This window comes from Cariama cristata, unplaced genomic scaffold, assembly GCF_000690535.1.
Source record: "Cariama cristata isolate BGI_N322 unplaced genomic scaffold, ASM69053v1 scaffold25571, whole genome shotgun sequence".
Lineage (NCBI taxonomy): Eukaryota > Metazoa > Chordata > Aves > Cariamiformes > Cariamidae > Cariama > Cariama cristata.
In genome coordinates, this window is record NW_009599076.1 from 7,390 (window position 1) to 24,750 (window position 17,361).

General features: G+C 43.1%; 2 protein-coding genes across 2 annotated transcripts in view; both read left to right on the top strand.

Moving 5' to 3' along the window:
• LTV1 (LTV1 ribosome biogenesis factor) overlaps window positions 1–2,211 on the top strand; it is a gene marked incomplete at its 5' end in the record, with an annotated part of 8,609 nt that extends 6,398 nt beyond the window's left edge. Inside the window, 3 exons of the mRNA XM_009709562.1 lie at window positions 82–134; window positions 902–1,102; window positions 1,720–2,211. Coding sequence (XP_009707864.1) covers window positions 82–134; window positions 902–1,102; window positions 1,720–1,833 — 368 coding nt within the window. The remainder of the gene's footprint in view (window positions 1–81; window positions 135–901; window positions 1,103–1,719) is intronic.
• Window positions 2,212–3,544: 1,333 nt separating this feature from the next.
• Window positions 3,545–12,399, top strand: ZC2HC1B (zinc finger, C2HC-type containing 1B). Its single transcript, XM_009709564.1, has 7 exons — window positions 3,545–3,581; window positions 4,950–5,014; window positions 7,130–7,255; window positions 8,194–8,326; window positions 10,504–10,649; window positions 11,426–11,468; window positions 12,317–12,399. Exons 1-7 carry the CDS (start codon window positions 3,545–3,547, stop codon window positions 12,397–12,399), a joined length of 633 nt encoding a protein of 210 aa, XP_009707866.1.
• Window positions 12,400–17,361: the final 4,962 nt, after the last annotated feature.

Below are 17,361 nucleotides of genomic sequence, written 5' to 3' on the forward strand. Positions count from 1 at the left end.
TACTGTTCATAATAAATTTTCCTAATTTCTATTTGCAAGCCTTTCTTCACTGCTTTTTTTTTTTTTTTCTTTGTGACCTAGGTACATATTCAAACTTATATAATCACCCAACACTTATTAAGGAGCCATCAAAGGTAAAATCATTAAACTTATTCTGAGCGAAAATCATAAACTTATTCCCTGGCCTGGGAACACTTGAGCCAAAAGTGATTGTTTTCTCAATGGGTATCTGTTTTTAAAAAGAGGAGGGAGCAGAAAAGAGGATGGGGAGGTTGTTAGCCTCCAGTATTACTTTTTCACTGAAGAAAGGTTTAGATTTTTTTTTTTTTCTGTTAGAAGGAAAATTGAATAAGTTAAAAATTTCTGTAATAGCTAGGCAGAAATGATGAGAGCAAGGAATTTACTTTCTTGTTACCTGTGATACACCTTTGTGTAATCTGTGATTCACACCCACTTACTAGGTTTTTTGTCTTGAAAATAGGCTTCTATTTCCCTTCCACAGTTTGAAACAATTTATTCTAGTTCTTTGGCCTTCCAGACTCTCCCCATCGTTGGAGTACAGCTTGATGTTCCAGATTTTGAACGCAAACCTTTTTCTTGAAAGCATACAAAGGAATATTGAGTACCTAATGAAGTTCCTTTTTTTTTAGTAATATTTTTTAGTAATATTTAAATAAATATTTCTTGTTCTGGGAGGCCAGATTCTGTTCACAGGTGTGTTTGACTTCTTACTTTGGCATTAATATGCATTTTTCTGAGGGAAGAAAATAGTATAGGGAAGCTTACATGTTTATTACTGTTAAATCTGAATCTAATGCTTTTATACTGATAAGGCAGTGCCATGTGTGCTTCTTGGAGAGAAAGCTAGGGACCATTAATCCATACACACTCTCTATTTTAGCCCAAACCAATAAAAATTTCCCAGAAGACTGGAATTCCTCTACATATCTTGCCTCAGAGGGGTCTTACTGCTAAACAGATTGAACGCATGCAGATGATTAATGGCAGTGACCTGCCAAGAGCATCAACACAGCCCCGTTCCAAAGATGAGAGCAAAGAGGATCGCAAAGCTAGAAAACAGGCAATAAAAGAGGAGCGAAAGGTACGCCTTATTTAAAATATAACATGTTTTTGCAGGGTTTTATTGCCTGAATTCTGCCTTACAGACTTTTTTTAAAGCTCACTTGTTCTTGTGTCTGGAAATTAATGGGAAAAACTTGCTGGTCTCAAAGGACTAATTATTACTTCTTTAAAAAATTAAAAAATCTACGTGAAAGAAAGTTAACATCATAATTTTGTCATCCTAATTTCCGGTATGGAAATTTTCGGTCTGTTATTGTGACCACTACTGCATAAGTAACTTCCGAGGGAGCCCTCTTATTTCCTTATTATCTAGGGAAGCAAAGAAAACAGTTGCGATGTTTCAGATCACACAAAGTGAAAAGTCTCTGAAAGATAATGTGGAAAATCTAATCGACCACAATGATATACTAGTAGTTTTATTTTGGAGCAGAAATTGCCAGCATGTTAGAACCTTTAGCTAATTAAAGATGATAATCATGGTGGTACACAAACTAATTTGACTATTAATAATTAGTGCTATAAATAATAATATTGTCCAGATTGCTGCTGTTTTCATGATCTAGAACTGTTAATTAGAACGGTTTCTTTTTGCATGTTATGCCTATTTTGTAAATTTGTAATTATTTGCATGCACAGGAACGCAGAATGGAGAAGAAAGCCAACAAGCTAGCCTTCAAACTGGAGAAAACAAGGCAGGAGAAAGAGTTGCTCAACCTGAAACAAAACGTTCAAGGACTGAAACTGTCTTGATGAAACTGAGGAACTTATTGTGGAAGTTTTCTTTTGTCTTGAGAAGGGAACTGCTAACTCATAGTGTTGCCAGTCATGCTCAAGGGGAGTTTATTCAGGTATTACTGTAACAGGAACCAGTAACTTGTCATTCTTCGAGAAATTGAGTTATACAGAAGACAACGCATTAGTGATGTCTATTCTGTCATGAGTGACATGGCAACTATTGCAAAGTTTCATTACAGTAGAAATGTATTAAATTATAAAAAATATTTTTCTTACAAGCTATCACCGGACAAAGTTTTATATATGTATTTGTTGAATGTATTCAGGAAATCAGCAGAATCCTACAGATTTGATCTGATTAGATTTTTCTGTTAAATTATTTCAGTTTACAAAGCAATACATCCATTTATGTCTTCTCTCCCTTACACTGATGGTTAAATACAGTGCCTTCATATAGCACAGTTTTGTAAGTGAGTTTTCACCCACTCTCTAGTTCTTCTCTGGGTTGGTTATTTATTGTTTGGGTACTAGTATGAAAGGTGTAGAATAACCTTTTGTAAACAGGTGTCTGAAAAGCTCATGTGTAGGTAGACATCCCTGTTACCTCACCTGACTTTTAAATTTCTTAGCAAATAAAATCTGTCACAATGAGTATTGTAGTTTCAGTAGTCAGTGACCCTCACTGTTGCCGTTGAAATCAGCTTTGCTGAAAGTACTCAGTCTGAGTAGTATGGCAAACAAACCAGCAGATACTTAGCAAAATACTGTGTGTTGCAGATAGCCGTTGTCTTGATTTTCCTGAAATACTACTCTTCAGGTCTGGCTTTCAGTTTGGTTTCATTGAAATACAAACTTACGACCCACCACAGTTGTTGCAAAGACTTTCTGAAGATGAGCAGAGGACCGGAATCTTTAGGTTTGGTGTGATCCTAAATTTCTGTACTGTGCATGTGAGTTGCTCTGATAGTGACCAGTCCATACATGTGAACGAAATGAATAGGATTTATAGTCAGTCCTTCTGAATCCTTCTGCATTCATAAGAAACCCTGTGCTTTAGGTCTTGAGGACTATAGACGGAGCAATCTTCTGCCTTTGGGTGAAAAATTACTAATTTTGCTGGTAAGGAACACAGTAGTCAACATTTCAGTATAGTGGCTTGACTGCTAGTAAATTCAAAGCACCTTAGATATTCCTTAAATAGTTTTGTGAATACTAGATGGAGACAAGCTAACAGAAAGACTGATAAGGCTTTGTAATGTACAGAAACAATTCAAAGTACTGATTTTTTTGTTGGAAGAAGGCTTTTATAATATATTTTAATTGATAAAGTAACATGGTTTTGGCGAAGGGAATAAACAGGCATTTAACTCGTCAGGCCTCTTGACTCACTGCTCAGAACACTGAGGTGCCGATCCAGTATTCACATCTAGAGTAAGCCTTCATTTTCTAAAATGGTTCAAAAGTCTGTGTTAACCAAATCAGTAGAAATCATCTGTAAGATTAGAAGAAGTGTCAGGGTTTTCCTTTAGCCGATACCTGTACTAGTTTTCATGTGTTTCACAGGCCTAAGCAGGGTCTGCCTGTGTCATAAGTGTTAATTACCGTGCCTCAGCAATTACATAGTGTGAGCTGTGAGCTTTTGAGTAATGAAGACTGACCCCCTGGTACTCATGACTCTTGACAGCGACGCAGAAGTTGTTGAAATTTGAGAAACCATTCTATTCAGATGAGTCAGATACCCAGAAAGGAGCTCAACGGAACAAGTGAGTAACAGATGCTGTTCAGTGGTTTGGGTGGAATGTGATTTTGTGATTTACTGAAAAGGACAATCTTTTACTCAGACAGTGCACATGTTCCTTACTAGTCCTTAACTCATCTGCTGTTGTACACGTCTCAAGTAAGTAAGCTGCTGTGGCAAATTATTGTTTTCCCTGACTTCTCATTGCTGATTCAGTGATACTGTGGTCGTACCTAAATTCCTGTTAAAAATAAATCAATCAATAAATAGAAGAGCTGGATCAGTCAAAACCTTGAGGGGATGAGAACAGAATAAAAGAGATGGGGAGGCAGAGGAAGATGTTTGAAAGGAAGAGTACAGTCTGGACTAAGCACAGACAGGGAACAAAAGTGGAAGGACATTCAGAGGCAACAGAGTAAGAGTCGGAAAGGTTATAGAATTGCTTTGTTCGTCTGCGTTTGTAATCAATGAAGCACTGTCGTAACCTTAACTCTGTGCCTTGGAGTATGGTAAAATCTGAAGGAAAAGGTAAGAAACAAAAGCAGTCGCACATCTCCTCAGCAAGACAAGGATTTCTTTTGTTTCAGGAAGAGCAGGTAAAGGAACACTTAAATGAGAAGCCTTTCCCTCTGCAGGTGACGTGTCTTATGAAAAGGGGTCTTTGTTACTGTTCAAGTTTGCCTAAAAGCTGGTTTTGTTTAATACAAGTCATGTCCCTGCTCTGAAATGAGAATATGTGACTGCCATCAGAGTCAGAAAAGCTTAAAATTACTTGCCATGTAACTCAAAAACCTACTTTTAAAAAAATTTACTGATCTAAAGACAACAAAAAAATCCCCACAAATTTGACCTCTACAAAGTAAGATCATCCCGGAATGCTGTTTAGCACATCAGGGAAATGTTCTGTCTTAAGGATGAAAACCGTGTCGTGCTTAGCGTGACACCTGCTACTTTCTGGAATAGCGACGGTTTACCCAGAGCCATCACTGGGCATCGCTACCTCCCAAACACTTACAAACAAAATGGAATAAATCTGGGTGCAGATCGCCTGCTCTTGCTTCCCATTCCCCCTCCCTCAATTTAGGCAGCGATGAACTTGAGCACTCTTCCATCATCTCCTCACCCCACCGTGATGTCATTGTGAAAGGACATACCTGAGCAGTCACGTGGAAAACAAAAGGCTATCCATCATCATAAAGGAGAGCTTGTGCTTCAGAGGAACACGATAAATGAGGCAGTTCTGCAAAAGGGAGCCCTGGCCCCTGACAGTAGATGTCCCTTTCCGACAACGAAATACTCTCAGCAAGGGCTCGGTCCCAACGGTGGCTCTGCTGTAGTCGAGCTGTCCTGTGCTGGGTGACAGGGACTCTTGCATGGTTTGAATTTTACACAGCTGCCCGAAGTCAAGATCCGGCCCCTTGTACAACCTGTGGCAGACATTTTGCACAAGATGTTCTGGTAAAACAAAACTTTTCTTTTTTTTGTTTTTCAGTGGGAATGTCAATGCCTTTAGCTGAAAGGGGTGGTGAGCACTGGGCAAGGAGGACGTGGCTGCTAGCAGAGAAATGGGTTGAACGCATGTTTAAAAGAGCGAATGATCTAATTACTTTCATTAATGAACTTGATTAGAGAATTAATTAATGTGCACAGAAATATTGTGACTTAATCTGCAGTCTTGCACTATCTTAATTTACCCGCTATCCAAAAAAAGATGTTTACTATATATTGCTTTTAAAATAACGTATTATCTCTTGGTGAGACATAAATTACTAACCTGAAGCTTCCTTTGTGCTCCAGGTTTCTGGGCAGAGTTTGTTATTTCAGGCTTCCTGGGAAAAATAGACTAATAAACCATCTGATAAGTAGTCCCTTTGACAGGATAATGCTGGCACCAGGCTCTGTTCCAAAACCCGCTGAAGTGAATGAAAAGATTCCCCCTGACCTCCCTGATCCCTGGATTACCAACTAAATGGGTGACTGCACAGTTTGCCTGGCACAACCCCACGGCGGCGTTTTTTGGGGGAGGTGGGGGACTCTGCACGCACCCCTCCCCTCCTCAGTTTGCATTACTGATCCTGTGGCTCTGTGGTAGATCGGATCAGCCCCGCGAGAGAACTAAAAACTGATTTATAAAAAAAAAAAAAATAGAAAAGAAAAACACACTGGAAGCTGAGTGACTGTGAACGCTGAGACGAAAGTGGAACTACCCCGTGTTAGTAGTTTTGTGTTTGTTATCTCCGATCAGATACATGAAGAATGTGATGGTTTAATCTAGCAAAATCGTTTGAAAAGGCAGCTCTCTGTGTTTTGAGGAAGGTGGGAAGCTTCTTGTCACTCTGAGTAGCATGAGATACAAGTCCTGTCAGGCCTCGCCGTGCCCCGATGATGCAGGACGGGTTTGCTCCTCAGGGAGCAAGGCACAGGTACCTGCTGTCCTCTTGGTCCCGCTGAAGAATCCTCCTCTCGAGTTTGCTGCCAAAAATGTCTAGAAACAGAAGATAAGGGCCTGAAGCACAGGAGTAGAAAGGTTCAAAGGGAAACAAGAATTTAGAAATGTGTGTTGTAGTAGAATGAGGTGCTTTTTGGCCCAGCTGAGCTTTAACCAAAATGTGGTGCTCAGGCGGGTGCTTAACTCCTACGGGAAGAGAGGGGATGGCATAGAGAAATTAATGAGAAGATCGAGAAGAATAACTGAGAATTGGAAAGGGGGAGTAAGCAAAGGAAGATAGGAATGGGGTCTCTAATGTACCGGCTGCGGATGGGCTGAACTCGGTGCGATCCACGGTACAAGAGAGAGGCCGTCGTTTGGTCCTCGCTTTCACAGTGTTCCTCGCAGAGCGGCTTGCCCGTCCTGAGGCAGAAGAGTGAGGTTGCTGCTAAAACCTGAGACACTTCTGAACCTTAAAACCTCCTTTGTTGTGAGGTGTGGCTCTTCCACGGATTAGACACCGGCTATCTACCTACCTAAAGCTTCCCTGTGCATTCAGCTGTGGGCGTCCTCCCCAGTTTTCCTTCCGAGTTGTCCGGTTACGCGTGCCGTCGGCCGCTGCGGCCTTTCAGCCGGGGCTGTCGCTGTGGTGGCGGCGGTGGGAGGGACAGCGCTGCTGTTTGTCGGGGAGCCCCCGGTCTGGAATACTTATCTAAACTCAAAGAACTAATAATGTAAACATCGACCCCTTGAACGGGATCTGTCTGTTCTCCCTCTTAACCAAGACAGAAAGAAAACCACGTCGGGTTTGGAGGCTGGGGGGGAGTGGGGAGTCCGATGGGACCGTTTCTCTTCACAGAGCCAGTCTGTTCTCTGCGAGCCGTTATTTGTGCTGACCTCCAGCATGTCCCTGAGCAGAACAAACTGGAAATGGCTTCCATTTCTTATTTGTGTTGAACTGCAGCTGTGCTTGGACAGCTTTTTAAAGTTTTGCTGAACTCCTTCAGGAGTTAAACTGAACCCAAAATAAATACTGCTTCAGCTCCCTGCTCCTGAACAGAAGTAATTTTAAAGCCTGAACAGGGAAGCATCATTAACAAAGCATGACTTCTACCCATAAACGATCGTTTTTCTTTGCATCCCAGCTGAGATATGAGCCAATATGCAAGAAAGTCTCCAACAAGAAGCACAAGCCCTTCAGCTCTTTGAAAGAGAGGCTGCAGGGAACAGGAATCATCACTCTGAAGAAGCAGCCCCCCGCAAAAGGTATCGTTAAACTTGAAGCGTGTCCCTTATCTCCATATGAAGCCTTTCATTCCGTAACGCTATTGTTTCCTCCGAGGACAAAGCCTGGATGTTGTGGATGAGTCCCACATATGTGCTTGACTCGGTGCCAAGTTCTTTCCTCCCCCTCCCTGTGCTGCTCGTGTTTGAGAATATTTCTCTGTTCAGAAGCCCAACTAGTAGGTGTCACCGCTACTCTGGGCACGTACGTGTCTCTGCTCTTCTAGGAAACGTTCACGTATGTATTTTAAAGACTCTGCAAGTCTCTAACAGCTTCCTCTCCGCTTAGATCTGAAAGCGAGTGTGATCTAAGATGGTTGGTGCATGAATTCCCTAGGTTGAACCTGAAAGTTGTCAGTAGCAGCCCCAAATCTTCCACAGATGAAGCTACGGAGATTCACTGCTATCGAACTCAAGGGTTTAAAAATATATTTAAATTGAACTTACTTACAGAGCTGGAGGGAAAGATGCTTAAGCTCTTACTGGAACAAGTTATTTTTTCATGCGTTGTTGGAGAGGAGAGGAATGCACATGGACATGCATGTGTCCATGCAGACTGCCATTGTAAAATGTCCTTTAAAATCAGTTGTGGGAAGAAACAGAAGTGCACAAAGGTTTAAAGCAAGAAGAAGAATCTGACAAGTGGAGGAGAAGGGAAGACATCGGTCAGAGTGTCTTTTCTGTTCCCTCTTAAGCGCCCTTTGGTCTGCCACGACCAGAGTATTTTGTTGGAGTTATCCATCTTCTGGTGGTGTCCACAGACAGCAAAGGGTGAAATCAGCTTTCCTATGCCTTTCAAAAAGAGCAAACTTTTGTTTGTAATGTTTTTCCTTTCTAGGAAAAACGCTCACTGTAAGATTTTTCTCTGTCCCTTGCAAGGGGGAAATGTAGTTTGTGGCTTCCTTTAGTTCCATTACAGAAACAGCCAGGGAAGAAATCAAACTGGAGGCAGCACCATGAGGATTTTATTAATACTATTCAATCAACCAAGCAGGTCACAAAAGCCCTGAAGGAGGGCCACCCTCTTCCACCTCTTCCCACACCAAGCATCACTCCCGGTTTGTGGTCTACTTTATCTTATTACTGTTCTTGTACTGAGCTTTGGTAAAGCAGTGACCTCTCGTTATCTACAGCTGGGCTTCAGTTTTGCACCCCCCGGCACAACGCAACGTGAACATGAATTCCCTCCATACTCTCTCATTTTCAGCTGTATTTCTTGGCTTAAATTGAGTAGGAGTGTAATGCAGAGGTGGTGAGGGGGAAGAGAAAACTAATTGTATCTTTTAAGCTTAAAGGCAGCAAGTTTGGGGTCTGATATTAGTGCTTTGGGAGGCGAGTTGGGATGCCTGTGTTCTAGCACCGGCTGTACCACAGTGTAACAGGGTGAAATACATTCAAAACAACTGTAGTGCCCATGGGCTTCCCCGCTCCCACGGGATGGCTTTTCCCAAATGATCGGGGAAGTCATTTAGAAGAAGGTGGGTCTGGGTCACTACTAACACCGGGTGTGGTCTCTGCACAGAGCGCACCGTGTTAGAAGTTACGGATCCAAAACACCCAGCCAGTATTTCTCACGATCTGTGATTTATGAAAGATGGGAGCAGTCTTGGAAAGGGGCTCGGTGGAGTCCTGCCCGCGTTGGGATGGCGGGCGGAAGGGGGGGACTCTCTGGGCTCTCTTCCAGAGCAGGAATTTGTGACTGCTAGCAGGAGCAGCTGCCATGCTTCCAGCCTTTCTCCTCTTCTAGATGACCGTGATGCAGTATAAGGAGCAGGACACATCTTCCTTCCTTGATTGGGGTCACGCTCCCCTCTGAATTTCCATTACTGAATTCTTTAATGACCCTTGTTTCTTGTCTGACTTTACCGACCCTAAGAGCAGACCCCTCCCTTTTTGTGACTGCTAGCAGGAGCAGCTGCCATGCTTCCAGCCTTTCTCCTCTTCTAGATGACCGTGATGCAGTATAAGGAGCAGGACACATCTTCCTTCCTTGATTGGGGTCACGCTCCCCTCTGAATTTCCATTACTGAATTCTTTAATGACCCTTGTTTCTTGTCTGACTTTACCGACCCTAAGAGCAGACCCCTCCCTTTCCTCCTCCCTCTTGGAGGAAACCGAGTTGTGCAAGAACAGCGGTTGTTGTGGAGAAAGGAATTGGAGAACTGCTTTTTAGGAAAGATGAGTTGCTGAGGGGCCTAGGGAGGATGTACGTCCTATACCACAGGACTGCGTACCCTGTACTACAGGATGGGAGAAAAAGCTCATGGATTGTGGGGAGGAGAGAGAGCTGTTCCCCTTCTCTCTCTTCCTCCTCCAAATAGAGCCCCAGGCTCCCCGTTCTCCCCCGAAGCGCCAGGTCCCCCTGCCAGCCCCCCAAAGCCAGGCATCTGCCTGCTCTCCTCCTCCCCTCCCCTGCGTCCAGACCCATTTTGCCCACGCTGCTGGTCCGGAGCTGTTTTTTTTGCTTGGGCCACCTTTTGTGGGCTGTTACCAAGAGAAACGATTTGTAAAGATCTGTAATATTAGGATAAGGACACTTGGGCTGCTTTTGTAAAAGGCGCTGGGCAGGGAGGAAGGGTCTGAGAATGGCAAGGACAGGGCAAGGGCTGAATGTGACCGCGTTGAACCCTGAACACTGACCCCTCATTGAAACGAGTAGGACTGCACCAGCGATAAGTGTTGCTGAAAAGCTTTTAGCAGAATCAGGCCTGTAACGCTGTCAAAAACGACTTTAGGCAGCACCGCCGCGTGTTCTTCACAACGCTGCTTCACACCCACAGACCTGGCTCTTGGCTGTGCCCCAGCTGGGGGGGCACAACTTCTTCAGCAGCGTTTTGCCAAATAGCAATCGTAATGACCGATCTTCAGAAGCAGTCTTGAAATCATTGGGTTTGCCTACTCTAGGAATTGTTAAATAATGCTTTTTCTGCAGACTTGTTAATTGCGAGGTTGGGGGTGGGAATAGGACAAAGATAATAAAATCTGCTTTTATTAATCCCCAGGGATTTATTTCTGAAAGCAATTAGTGTTTGCTGGCTTAATACCATAAGCACGTATTGTGGGATCCTAAATGCTTTTCTAGAGGAGGTTTTTGTAGTTCTCCTGTTTGTACTTTGGGAGCTGATGCGAACTCACCACGCTCGCCTGCTGATGGAGCCAGGTTTTGCACTGGATCTCGAGTGCTCCAGGAAAGCAGGGCAATTCTTCTCCTGTAGTGTATAAACGGTGACACAAGTTGTTCCTTTCTTACAGTCGGACTATATTCAGCGTCCACACTGCTCACGGAGATTTAATGAGGCCGCAGCACAGAGGGACGTGAAGTTTTGTGAAGAAGCAGCTGCCCGCCGTGCCTTTGCTGCAAAGACCACCGGACAGGCTTTGGTAAGCAAATGCAGTCACGCTTGTCTTGGCCTGGAGGTAGATTTGCCAAACTGTAGTTTATGGTGAGTAAAGACCTATATTAATATAAAACTTAAGATTCCAGGGAAGCTGGTAAACTCTTACGACAAGACACATGCTAGTGTGAGCCTTTTGGCTGATACAAAAAGTGACAGAATACGGTAGTACGAAAAAGTTGGACAACAATTTCTTCAGCCTCTTCTGCGACTGGATTCCAGGGTAAGTGCTGCAGGGAAGCAGAAACCTGGCAGCTTTTGTAATACATAAAGCAAGCCCTTCCTGGTCATTAGGGCTCCTTGCTGCTGGCAGGTTTGCTGTTCCCTGCAAATGTATAGCTGATTTATTCCCCCGTCACTCGACACAAGGCCAAAGGGCTAAGCCCCTTTGGGGAATCAGAAAAGTGGAGCTACTCGGCAGACTCTTGAAGTGAGCTCCTATTTTATTATAAGAAAAAAAAAAAGAAAACAGTTCCTTTAGGAGAGTACTGATTTTATGTTTATTTTTTAAAGATGTTTGAAAATCTTATTACTCTTTTACCTATTTTGGGTAGGAAAAATGGCTTCCAAGCGGAAGGGGGTACTACCTTTTCCCTGTTCCTTCCTCGCACTGCTTCAACAGTGCTTTGGAGAGTTTTCACCGGCCTCCGTAAGCTCCTTGCTAGAGTTGAGTGTGGATTGTGCATCTTCCTTTACCGGGGCAAGGAACCAGTGACTCAGAGAAAATCCCCAACCTTAACAACTGCTGCGTTCTCGCTTCAGAAGGGAGCACAAGAAGGTGCCAATACAGGCAAACCTAGGCCAGGTAAGGAGTTAATTTAGCCATATTTATGTTTTTCTTATAACAAACTGATGTATTTGAGGAGGGGGTGGTGGCATTTTTAAAGTAGATCCTAGGCTTTGGAATCCAGTTTTCTGATAGAATAATAAAGTTTGAATTTTTTAAAATTTTTGGTTTTGCAAGTCCAGGCCTTGACATGAAAACCTCAACTCATTTCCAAAAACTTGTTAGAAAGGAGAAGGCTCAAAGATTTCCAAGTGGATGTTGTTGATATTGAATGGCTTTCCCAGTCATTATCCCGATCGGTCGTGCCGAGTGTATACACAGAGGTTTTCACGGGGGTCCTCAGGAGGAACTTCTTAGCCTTTTCAATTAAGAGGTCCTCAAACAGCAGTTATCTATACAGACCTAAAATATGCAGTCTGGGTGTGAGGTTCCTTCTGTCCCATGAAGGACTCCATAACCTTTAATCTTCAATTTTAAGATTTATTTTTATCTTCTTTATCTTTTCTCAAGTCCATTTAGATGAAGCATCAAGCTTTGTATGTTGGCTGTTCCATATGACTTTCCCCTTGTTGACTCAGCCTTAAAATTAACACCACCACATCCCTAAAAGAGGTCCCTCTAAGCAGGATACCACATCATACGTTTGCTAGCACCCATTGCTACCAGTAATCATGACCCACGCTCAGTCTATGTTTAGAAGATGTTTTATAAAGTTATTTTAATGGTTATTTGTAGTATAACCAAATGGTGATACATACTGCTCTTTGTATCAGTATCTTTGATCCCTACATTTCTGGGTTTTATGTTGAATTTATGTAGGCTATAACTTTTTATGGCAAAGAAATTTTTGAAATAATGATTTGCAGAGACCTCTCCAGGAATACTGCAGAAAACCAGAAAATCATTGGGTATATCTGCTGGAAAAAAATCTTTAGGAGAGTTTGAGTAAGAAAATACCTTTTTTTTTTTTTTACTTCAACATTATAACGTAAAAGGACCTTGTTTGCTTTTGTGTATATACAATACCCTGTTGCAGCGTTTGCAGTATGAACTTCTTTGTATTAACTGAAGCAATCGATTGCACTGAAAACTCTTGCAGAGTTCCTCCTGTCCCCAGTATAGGCTGCTGAGAATATTCATTTTGGTGTTAAATGTTCTCTGGTTTGGAGCAGCTCCATCCCGAGCAGGCAGTGACTGTCTTGTGCCGTCACAGGCATCCCGAGAGGATTTGCTGTTCGATAACGCAACCCCCCCCAGCAGGTCTTGTGCTCTCAGGATGTACTTCCATTGCCTGAGTGAGGAAGATGCCAACATCCATTTCAATAATCACTATGTCAGGATGACGGTGTGGAGGTTCTTCCTTCTCCTCAACGTTTACTTTCCCAGACCATGATGGTTGGTGCTTTTGGTCTTCAGACCATGCAGTCAGTGTTGTTCCCATCTCGGGCCATGCAGAGCTGTGTCAGAGCAGCAAGGTGGCCTCCCAGCCCCTGCTTAAGGCGGTTGTCGTGCAGTTGTGCAGTGGGATGGCACAGATGAGCAACATCTTGCACCCCTGTGAGATGCATATGACTGCAGAAGAGAAGATCTTGGCAGGGAATGTGGCCAAGACTGATTCCCTGTAGCTGGCAAGGTATTTTGAGCCTGGGAGATGAGCTTGTAAGAGTGCTTAGAGCGTGGGACGAACAGTACCACGCACCAAACAGTCTGTTACAGAGACTCAGATTCAAAGTCTTTGCAGGGTCCTTCTGTGTAGAGTTTTGCTGTCCTTGGTTGCTGGTGGTCAGTGGCTCAGTACCCTCAACTGTGGCGAAGACTGCAATGGCCATGGGAGCATTCAGTCTATGGTGCCATCATCAGCTCTACCTCCCTCCTTGACTTTGCCAGCTACAGGAAAAACTGTTGACTGTACCCAATGGTCTCACTGGGTGTTTTCCACTCCCCAGATCGCCTGTGACTGTGTTAACAGTGTAGTGACTCTTACAGTTATCATGCAGGGTCTTGCAGACCCCCAACAGGGATTTATTGGTACCATCACCATTCTCAAGGTTTAGCCACTGAACTCTGAAACTTGGGGCTTGACAGGCTTGGGGAGAAAACTGTTGACTGTACCCAATGGTCTCACTGGGTGTTTTCCACTCCCCAGATCGCCTGTGACTGTGTTAACAGTGTAGTGACTCTTACAGTTATCATGCAGGGTCTTGCAGACCCCCAACAGGGATTTATTGGTACCATCACCATTCTCAAGGTTTAGCCACTGAACTCTGAAACTTGGGGCTTGACAGGCTTGGGGAGAAAACACCTCCTTCCCTAGGACGCCAGCGTTGTAATTGCAGCCAGTGTACAGAGGTTTGGGACAGCTGCTGGCTCCAGCAGCTCCCCAGGACAGACACATCCATGCTAGTGTCCAAAATACAGGAGCGAGTCCTGTAGGTCCCTGGGAACTGTGGAAGCGACTGGCCTGGGGGAGCCCGTAGGTGTTGGGCTGTTGGCAACTGCTGCTGCATTTTTTCTGTAAAACTTGAGCTTTGCCAGGTGCTTTACAGAGCACTTTGGGCTGGTGAGAGCTCAGTTTCAGCACTACCCGAGTGCTTTTTAGCTGAGAAAGCCAACATGAGAAACTGGCTTTGAGTGGTGCAAATAAATGTTCTCATCCTTAACGTGCCTGGAAATGGTTTCCAGGATGAGCTGCTCCTCACCTTCCCAGGGACTGAGGTTTAACCTTCTTAGATAAAATGGACTAAAACAGAAAAGCTCTTTCTATACAAATAACAAGCATAGGGCTTCTCGCTGCTTTCAGACTGCAAATGCACATAGACGATAGAGCGGCTGGTCGGCAAGGATGCGTTAAGGTTTTCTTCTGATGCATTATGGGAGACCTTAAGCAACCTCTTCCACCTGGAACGCTACAGCTACCACATTCAATCGAATAAGCAAACTGAAGTTCACTGTCTTTTTTTTTTTTTTTCCTTAGGCTACAAAGCTTATTATGCTGTCCTATTTAAAGTTGTGACATTATTTCTATCAGTTGCCAAAATTTAATTACATGATTACCTACAAGGAGATGGATATTACCACTGGTTCATTCAATGGTTTTAACGAAATGTAGGACAATCGAGTATCATGTGATTCCCGTTCCCCCACCCACCCCGCCACCCCCATGGTTTGCTTTGATATATTGAACAAGACAAATCAACATTTTGGCATTTCATATATGTATTTAATAGAATCTTCCAGTAAACAATAAATGACAATGATTGATAAGTGATAAACGGCCATGTATGCTGTGCATCAGCTTCAAAGCACTTCAAGTTCAGACTAACTAAACCCGAATCTCATTCTTGCATTAAAAACTTCAATGGCTTTTAGAAATTGATTGAAAGACAGAAATGTCGTGGGGGCACAGACCTTCTTACTTTTTGGCCACCTGATCTATTACCAGCCTTGGAGCACCTAAACTTTCAATGTTGCAACATGTCAGGTTGGTTTTTTAGCCCAACAATTTCCAATAAGGCTTTTAATTAAAATCCGTAAGGAATTTTCTTGCTTATTAAATGTTTATAAAGTAAATGAAGATGAAAAGTAGTTGGACACAGCAATAATACCAGACTTTACAGAGTCTAATTAAACTGTACTTAGACTCTAGCTAATAGTGATCAGGTAAATACAGAAAAGTGTAACTCCTAGAACTAGACTCTTAGAAACAGCAGGCATCAAGTTAGCCCAACTATTAAAGCGGTGCTGCTTAGCCTTTTTTTCCAATCCAGAAAGAAAAGGGGGGAAAAAAACCCCAACATACCAAACTATGCTGTGCAATGTTATCACAGTTGTTTTCTTTTACAACCACACAAATGAATCTTCAAAAGTTAGAGCAAGTTTTATGGTATTTGTTGTTGTCATCTCCCCCTCCTCCCCGTTATTTTCTGTCTGTCAAAGTGTTTGATTTCACAGCTCATTTTCCACTATCTTACAAAATGTAATTATAGAGGCAGAAGCGGTGTATTGAAGAACAGCACTTAAAAATTCTGCTAGCAGGCAATGAATCAATCATTAATACACAGAACATACCATCCCATTTCAGACTGGCTGTGAAAAACAACAGCAACTCCTTGGTTAAAGAAATTGCGAGGCCCAACAGGAACAGTTGGTAAGTAAAACTGAAGGAAAAAAGAAAGGAAAGTTGTTTCTCATAGGCGATGGGAACTGAGCACTCAAAATAACTGTGTTTACATAGAGGATGCAGAGGCTTTTGTACCATGTACTATAATTTTAGCTCCTTATTTCAGCAGGTTTACATGGGTTCCTTTTTTTTTAATAAAATTAGTACATTTTTGTATGCGACCAAATGTTTACTGTGTTTCACTATTTTACTGTATCATTTGATTACAGTAATTCTGTTGTTTAGCCACCACCTATTGCATTCCTTCTACAGTTTTTCAAACGGAGTTCAGATAGGGTATTTTTATCTCTCTTACAATGCGAGGTAAAATATCCCAAGATCTCCCGCAGGGTCAGCTCTTTCTGGTCCGTCTCTTAGCTGCTCCGCCACAGTCCATCCTACCTTCCCCGCGCCGGCTCTCTGCCCTCGCATCCTCCTCTCCCATTTGGAGAAAGCCCAGGGAGAGCTGGGGAGGGCTTGCTGCTGTCTGTGCACCTCTCCTTTAGCCCTGCCTTGCCTGTGCTCTTCCCCCCCACCACTCCAAAAGCAAACTCTTGCTCTTTCAGCAATGCGATATTCAGGCCCACACCAGGCAGGTCTACCGAGGTCCAAATAAATTCTTCCAAAGAATTGGTTTGCCCAGAAGCAAAGCATTCTTGAGCCTCAGCTACTGACGGCCTCTCAACACTGCCGACAGAAGTCCCCCTAACAAAAGCCATGACAAAGTCCAGCCCTACTTTAAGCATCAGATGAGTCGGGGGAGTATCTCCTGAGTTGTGAGCATTTTAAAACAAAACAGTTTGTCTGCAAACATAACCTTTTGAAATAACTTGCCTGCCTCTGTGATGGGACATAATCAGCTTCCTCTACATTTATGATGTCAAGAATCTGGAAAAAGAAATTTGGGCTGAAGGGCTGAAGCTGCAGAATTACACATTTAAGGTTTGCTTCTGTGTTTTACTTGTAGACACCATCATCATGTGCTTTTTTAAAGCATTTTAATATCAAAAGTGGTTATTTTCTTTTTACTTGACTGAGACTTGGTCCTTAACCCGTAGTTACATACGGTAAGCATCTCTCCCCAGCGCATCTCTCCATGTCTTGGAAGAGGCTGAGGTCAGGCACCAGCACCGCCCTTGGCAGCCCAGAGCTCAGGCACCCTGCTACAGTCCAGCAGCTCAAAGAACGTTGGCGCCAGCCCAGCTCAGCGTTTGCATAATGGTTTCCTCCTAACAGCATGTTTGAATTCAAAGACAAGTATGTCAGTAATTAGTTACACCTCTTACAGAAGCACAAACCGAAATGACAGACTGTCTACGGTTGTCTATGATCAGGCAGTGCTACAAAATTTGTGGGTTTTCTTGTTTGGTGTTTTTTTTTGTTAGTGTTTTTTTTACAAGTACATAAGCTTGGGTGAAGCCAAGTGAATACAATTTGCACGGACAATGAAAACAATGCAGTAAGTGAATGTACACACACCTTTCCAAGTCCGGATGCAAATACGAGCCCAGCTGTGGAACGTGCACGTAACTTTGTTTGCAACCTTTTCTCTATTCTGGAACTTGTAATTTAAGTAACTGCTAACCGGGCATGACTGCGCAGCACCTGCTCTTCCTCCTCCTGTTGTCATTACAAGAATGATCTTAAAATTCCTTCTAGTCTGCCTTATGCCAAAAATTTTCATAACAAAAAAATACCCCTCAACAGCATATCTGAAGAACATATTCTCGCACGAACTGCAATAATACAACC

Bases quoted from the DNA above. Each gene is read 5' to 3' on its own strand.
- ZC2HC1B (XM_009709564.1), top strand. From the start codon at position 3,545: ATGAGTCAGATACCCAGAAAGGAGCTCAACGGAACAA. The intron at 3,582-4,949 runs GTGAGTAACAGA...AATTTTACACAG, and splicing joins AAAGGAGCTCAACGGAACAA to CTGCCCGAAGTCAAGATCCG. The intron at 11,469-12,316 runs GTAAGGAGTTAA...AATGATTTGCAG, and splicing joins TACAGGCAAACCTAGGCCAG to AGACCTCTCCAGGAATACTG.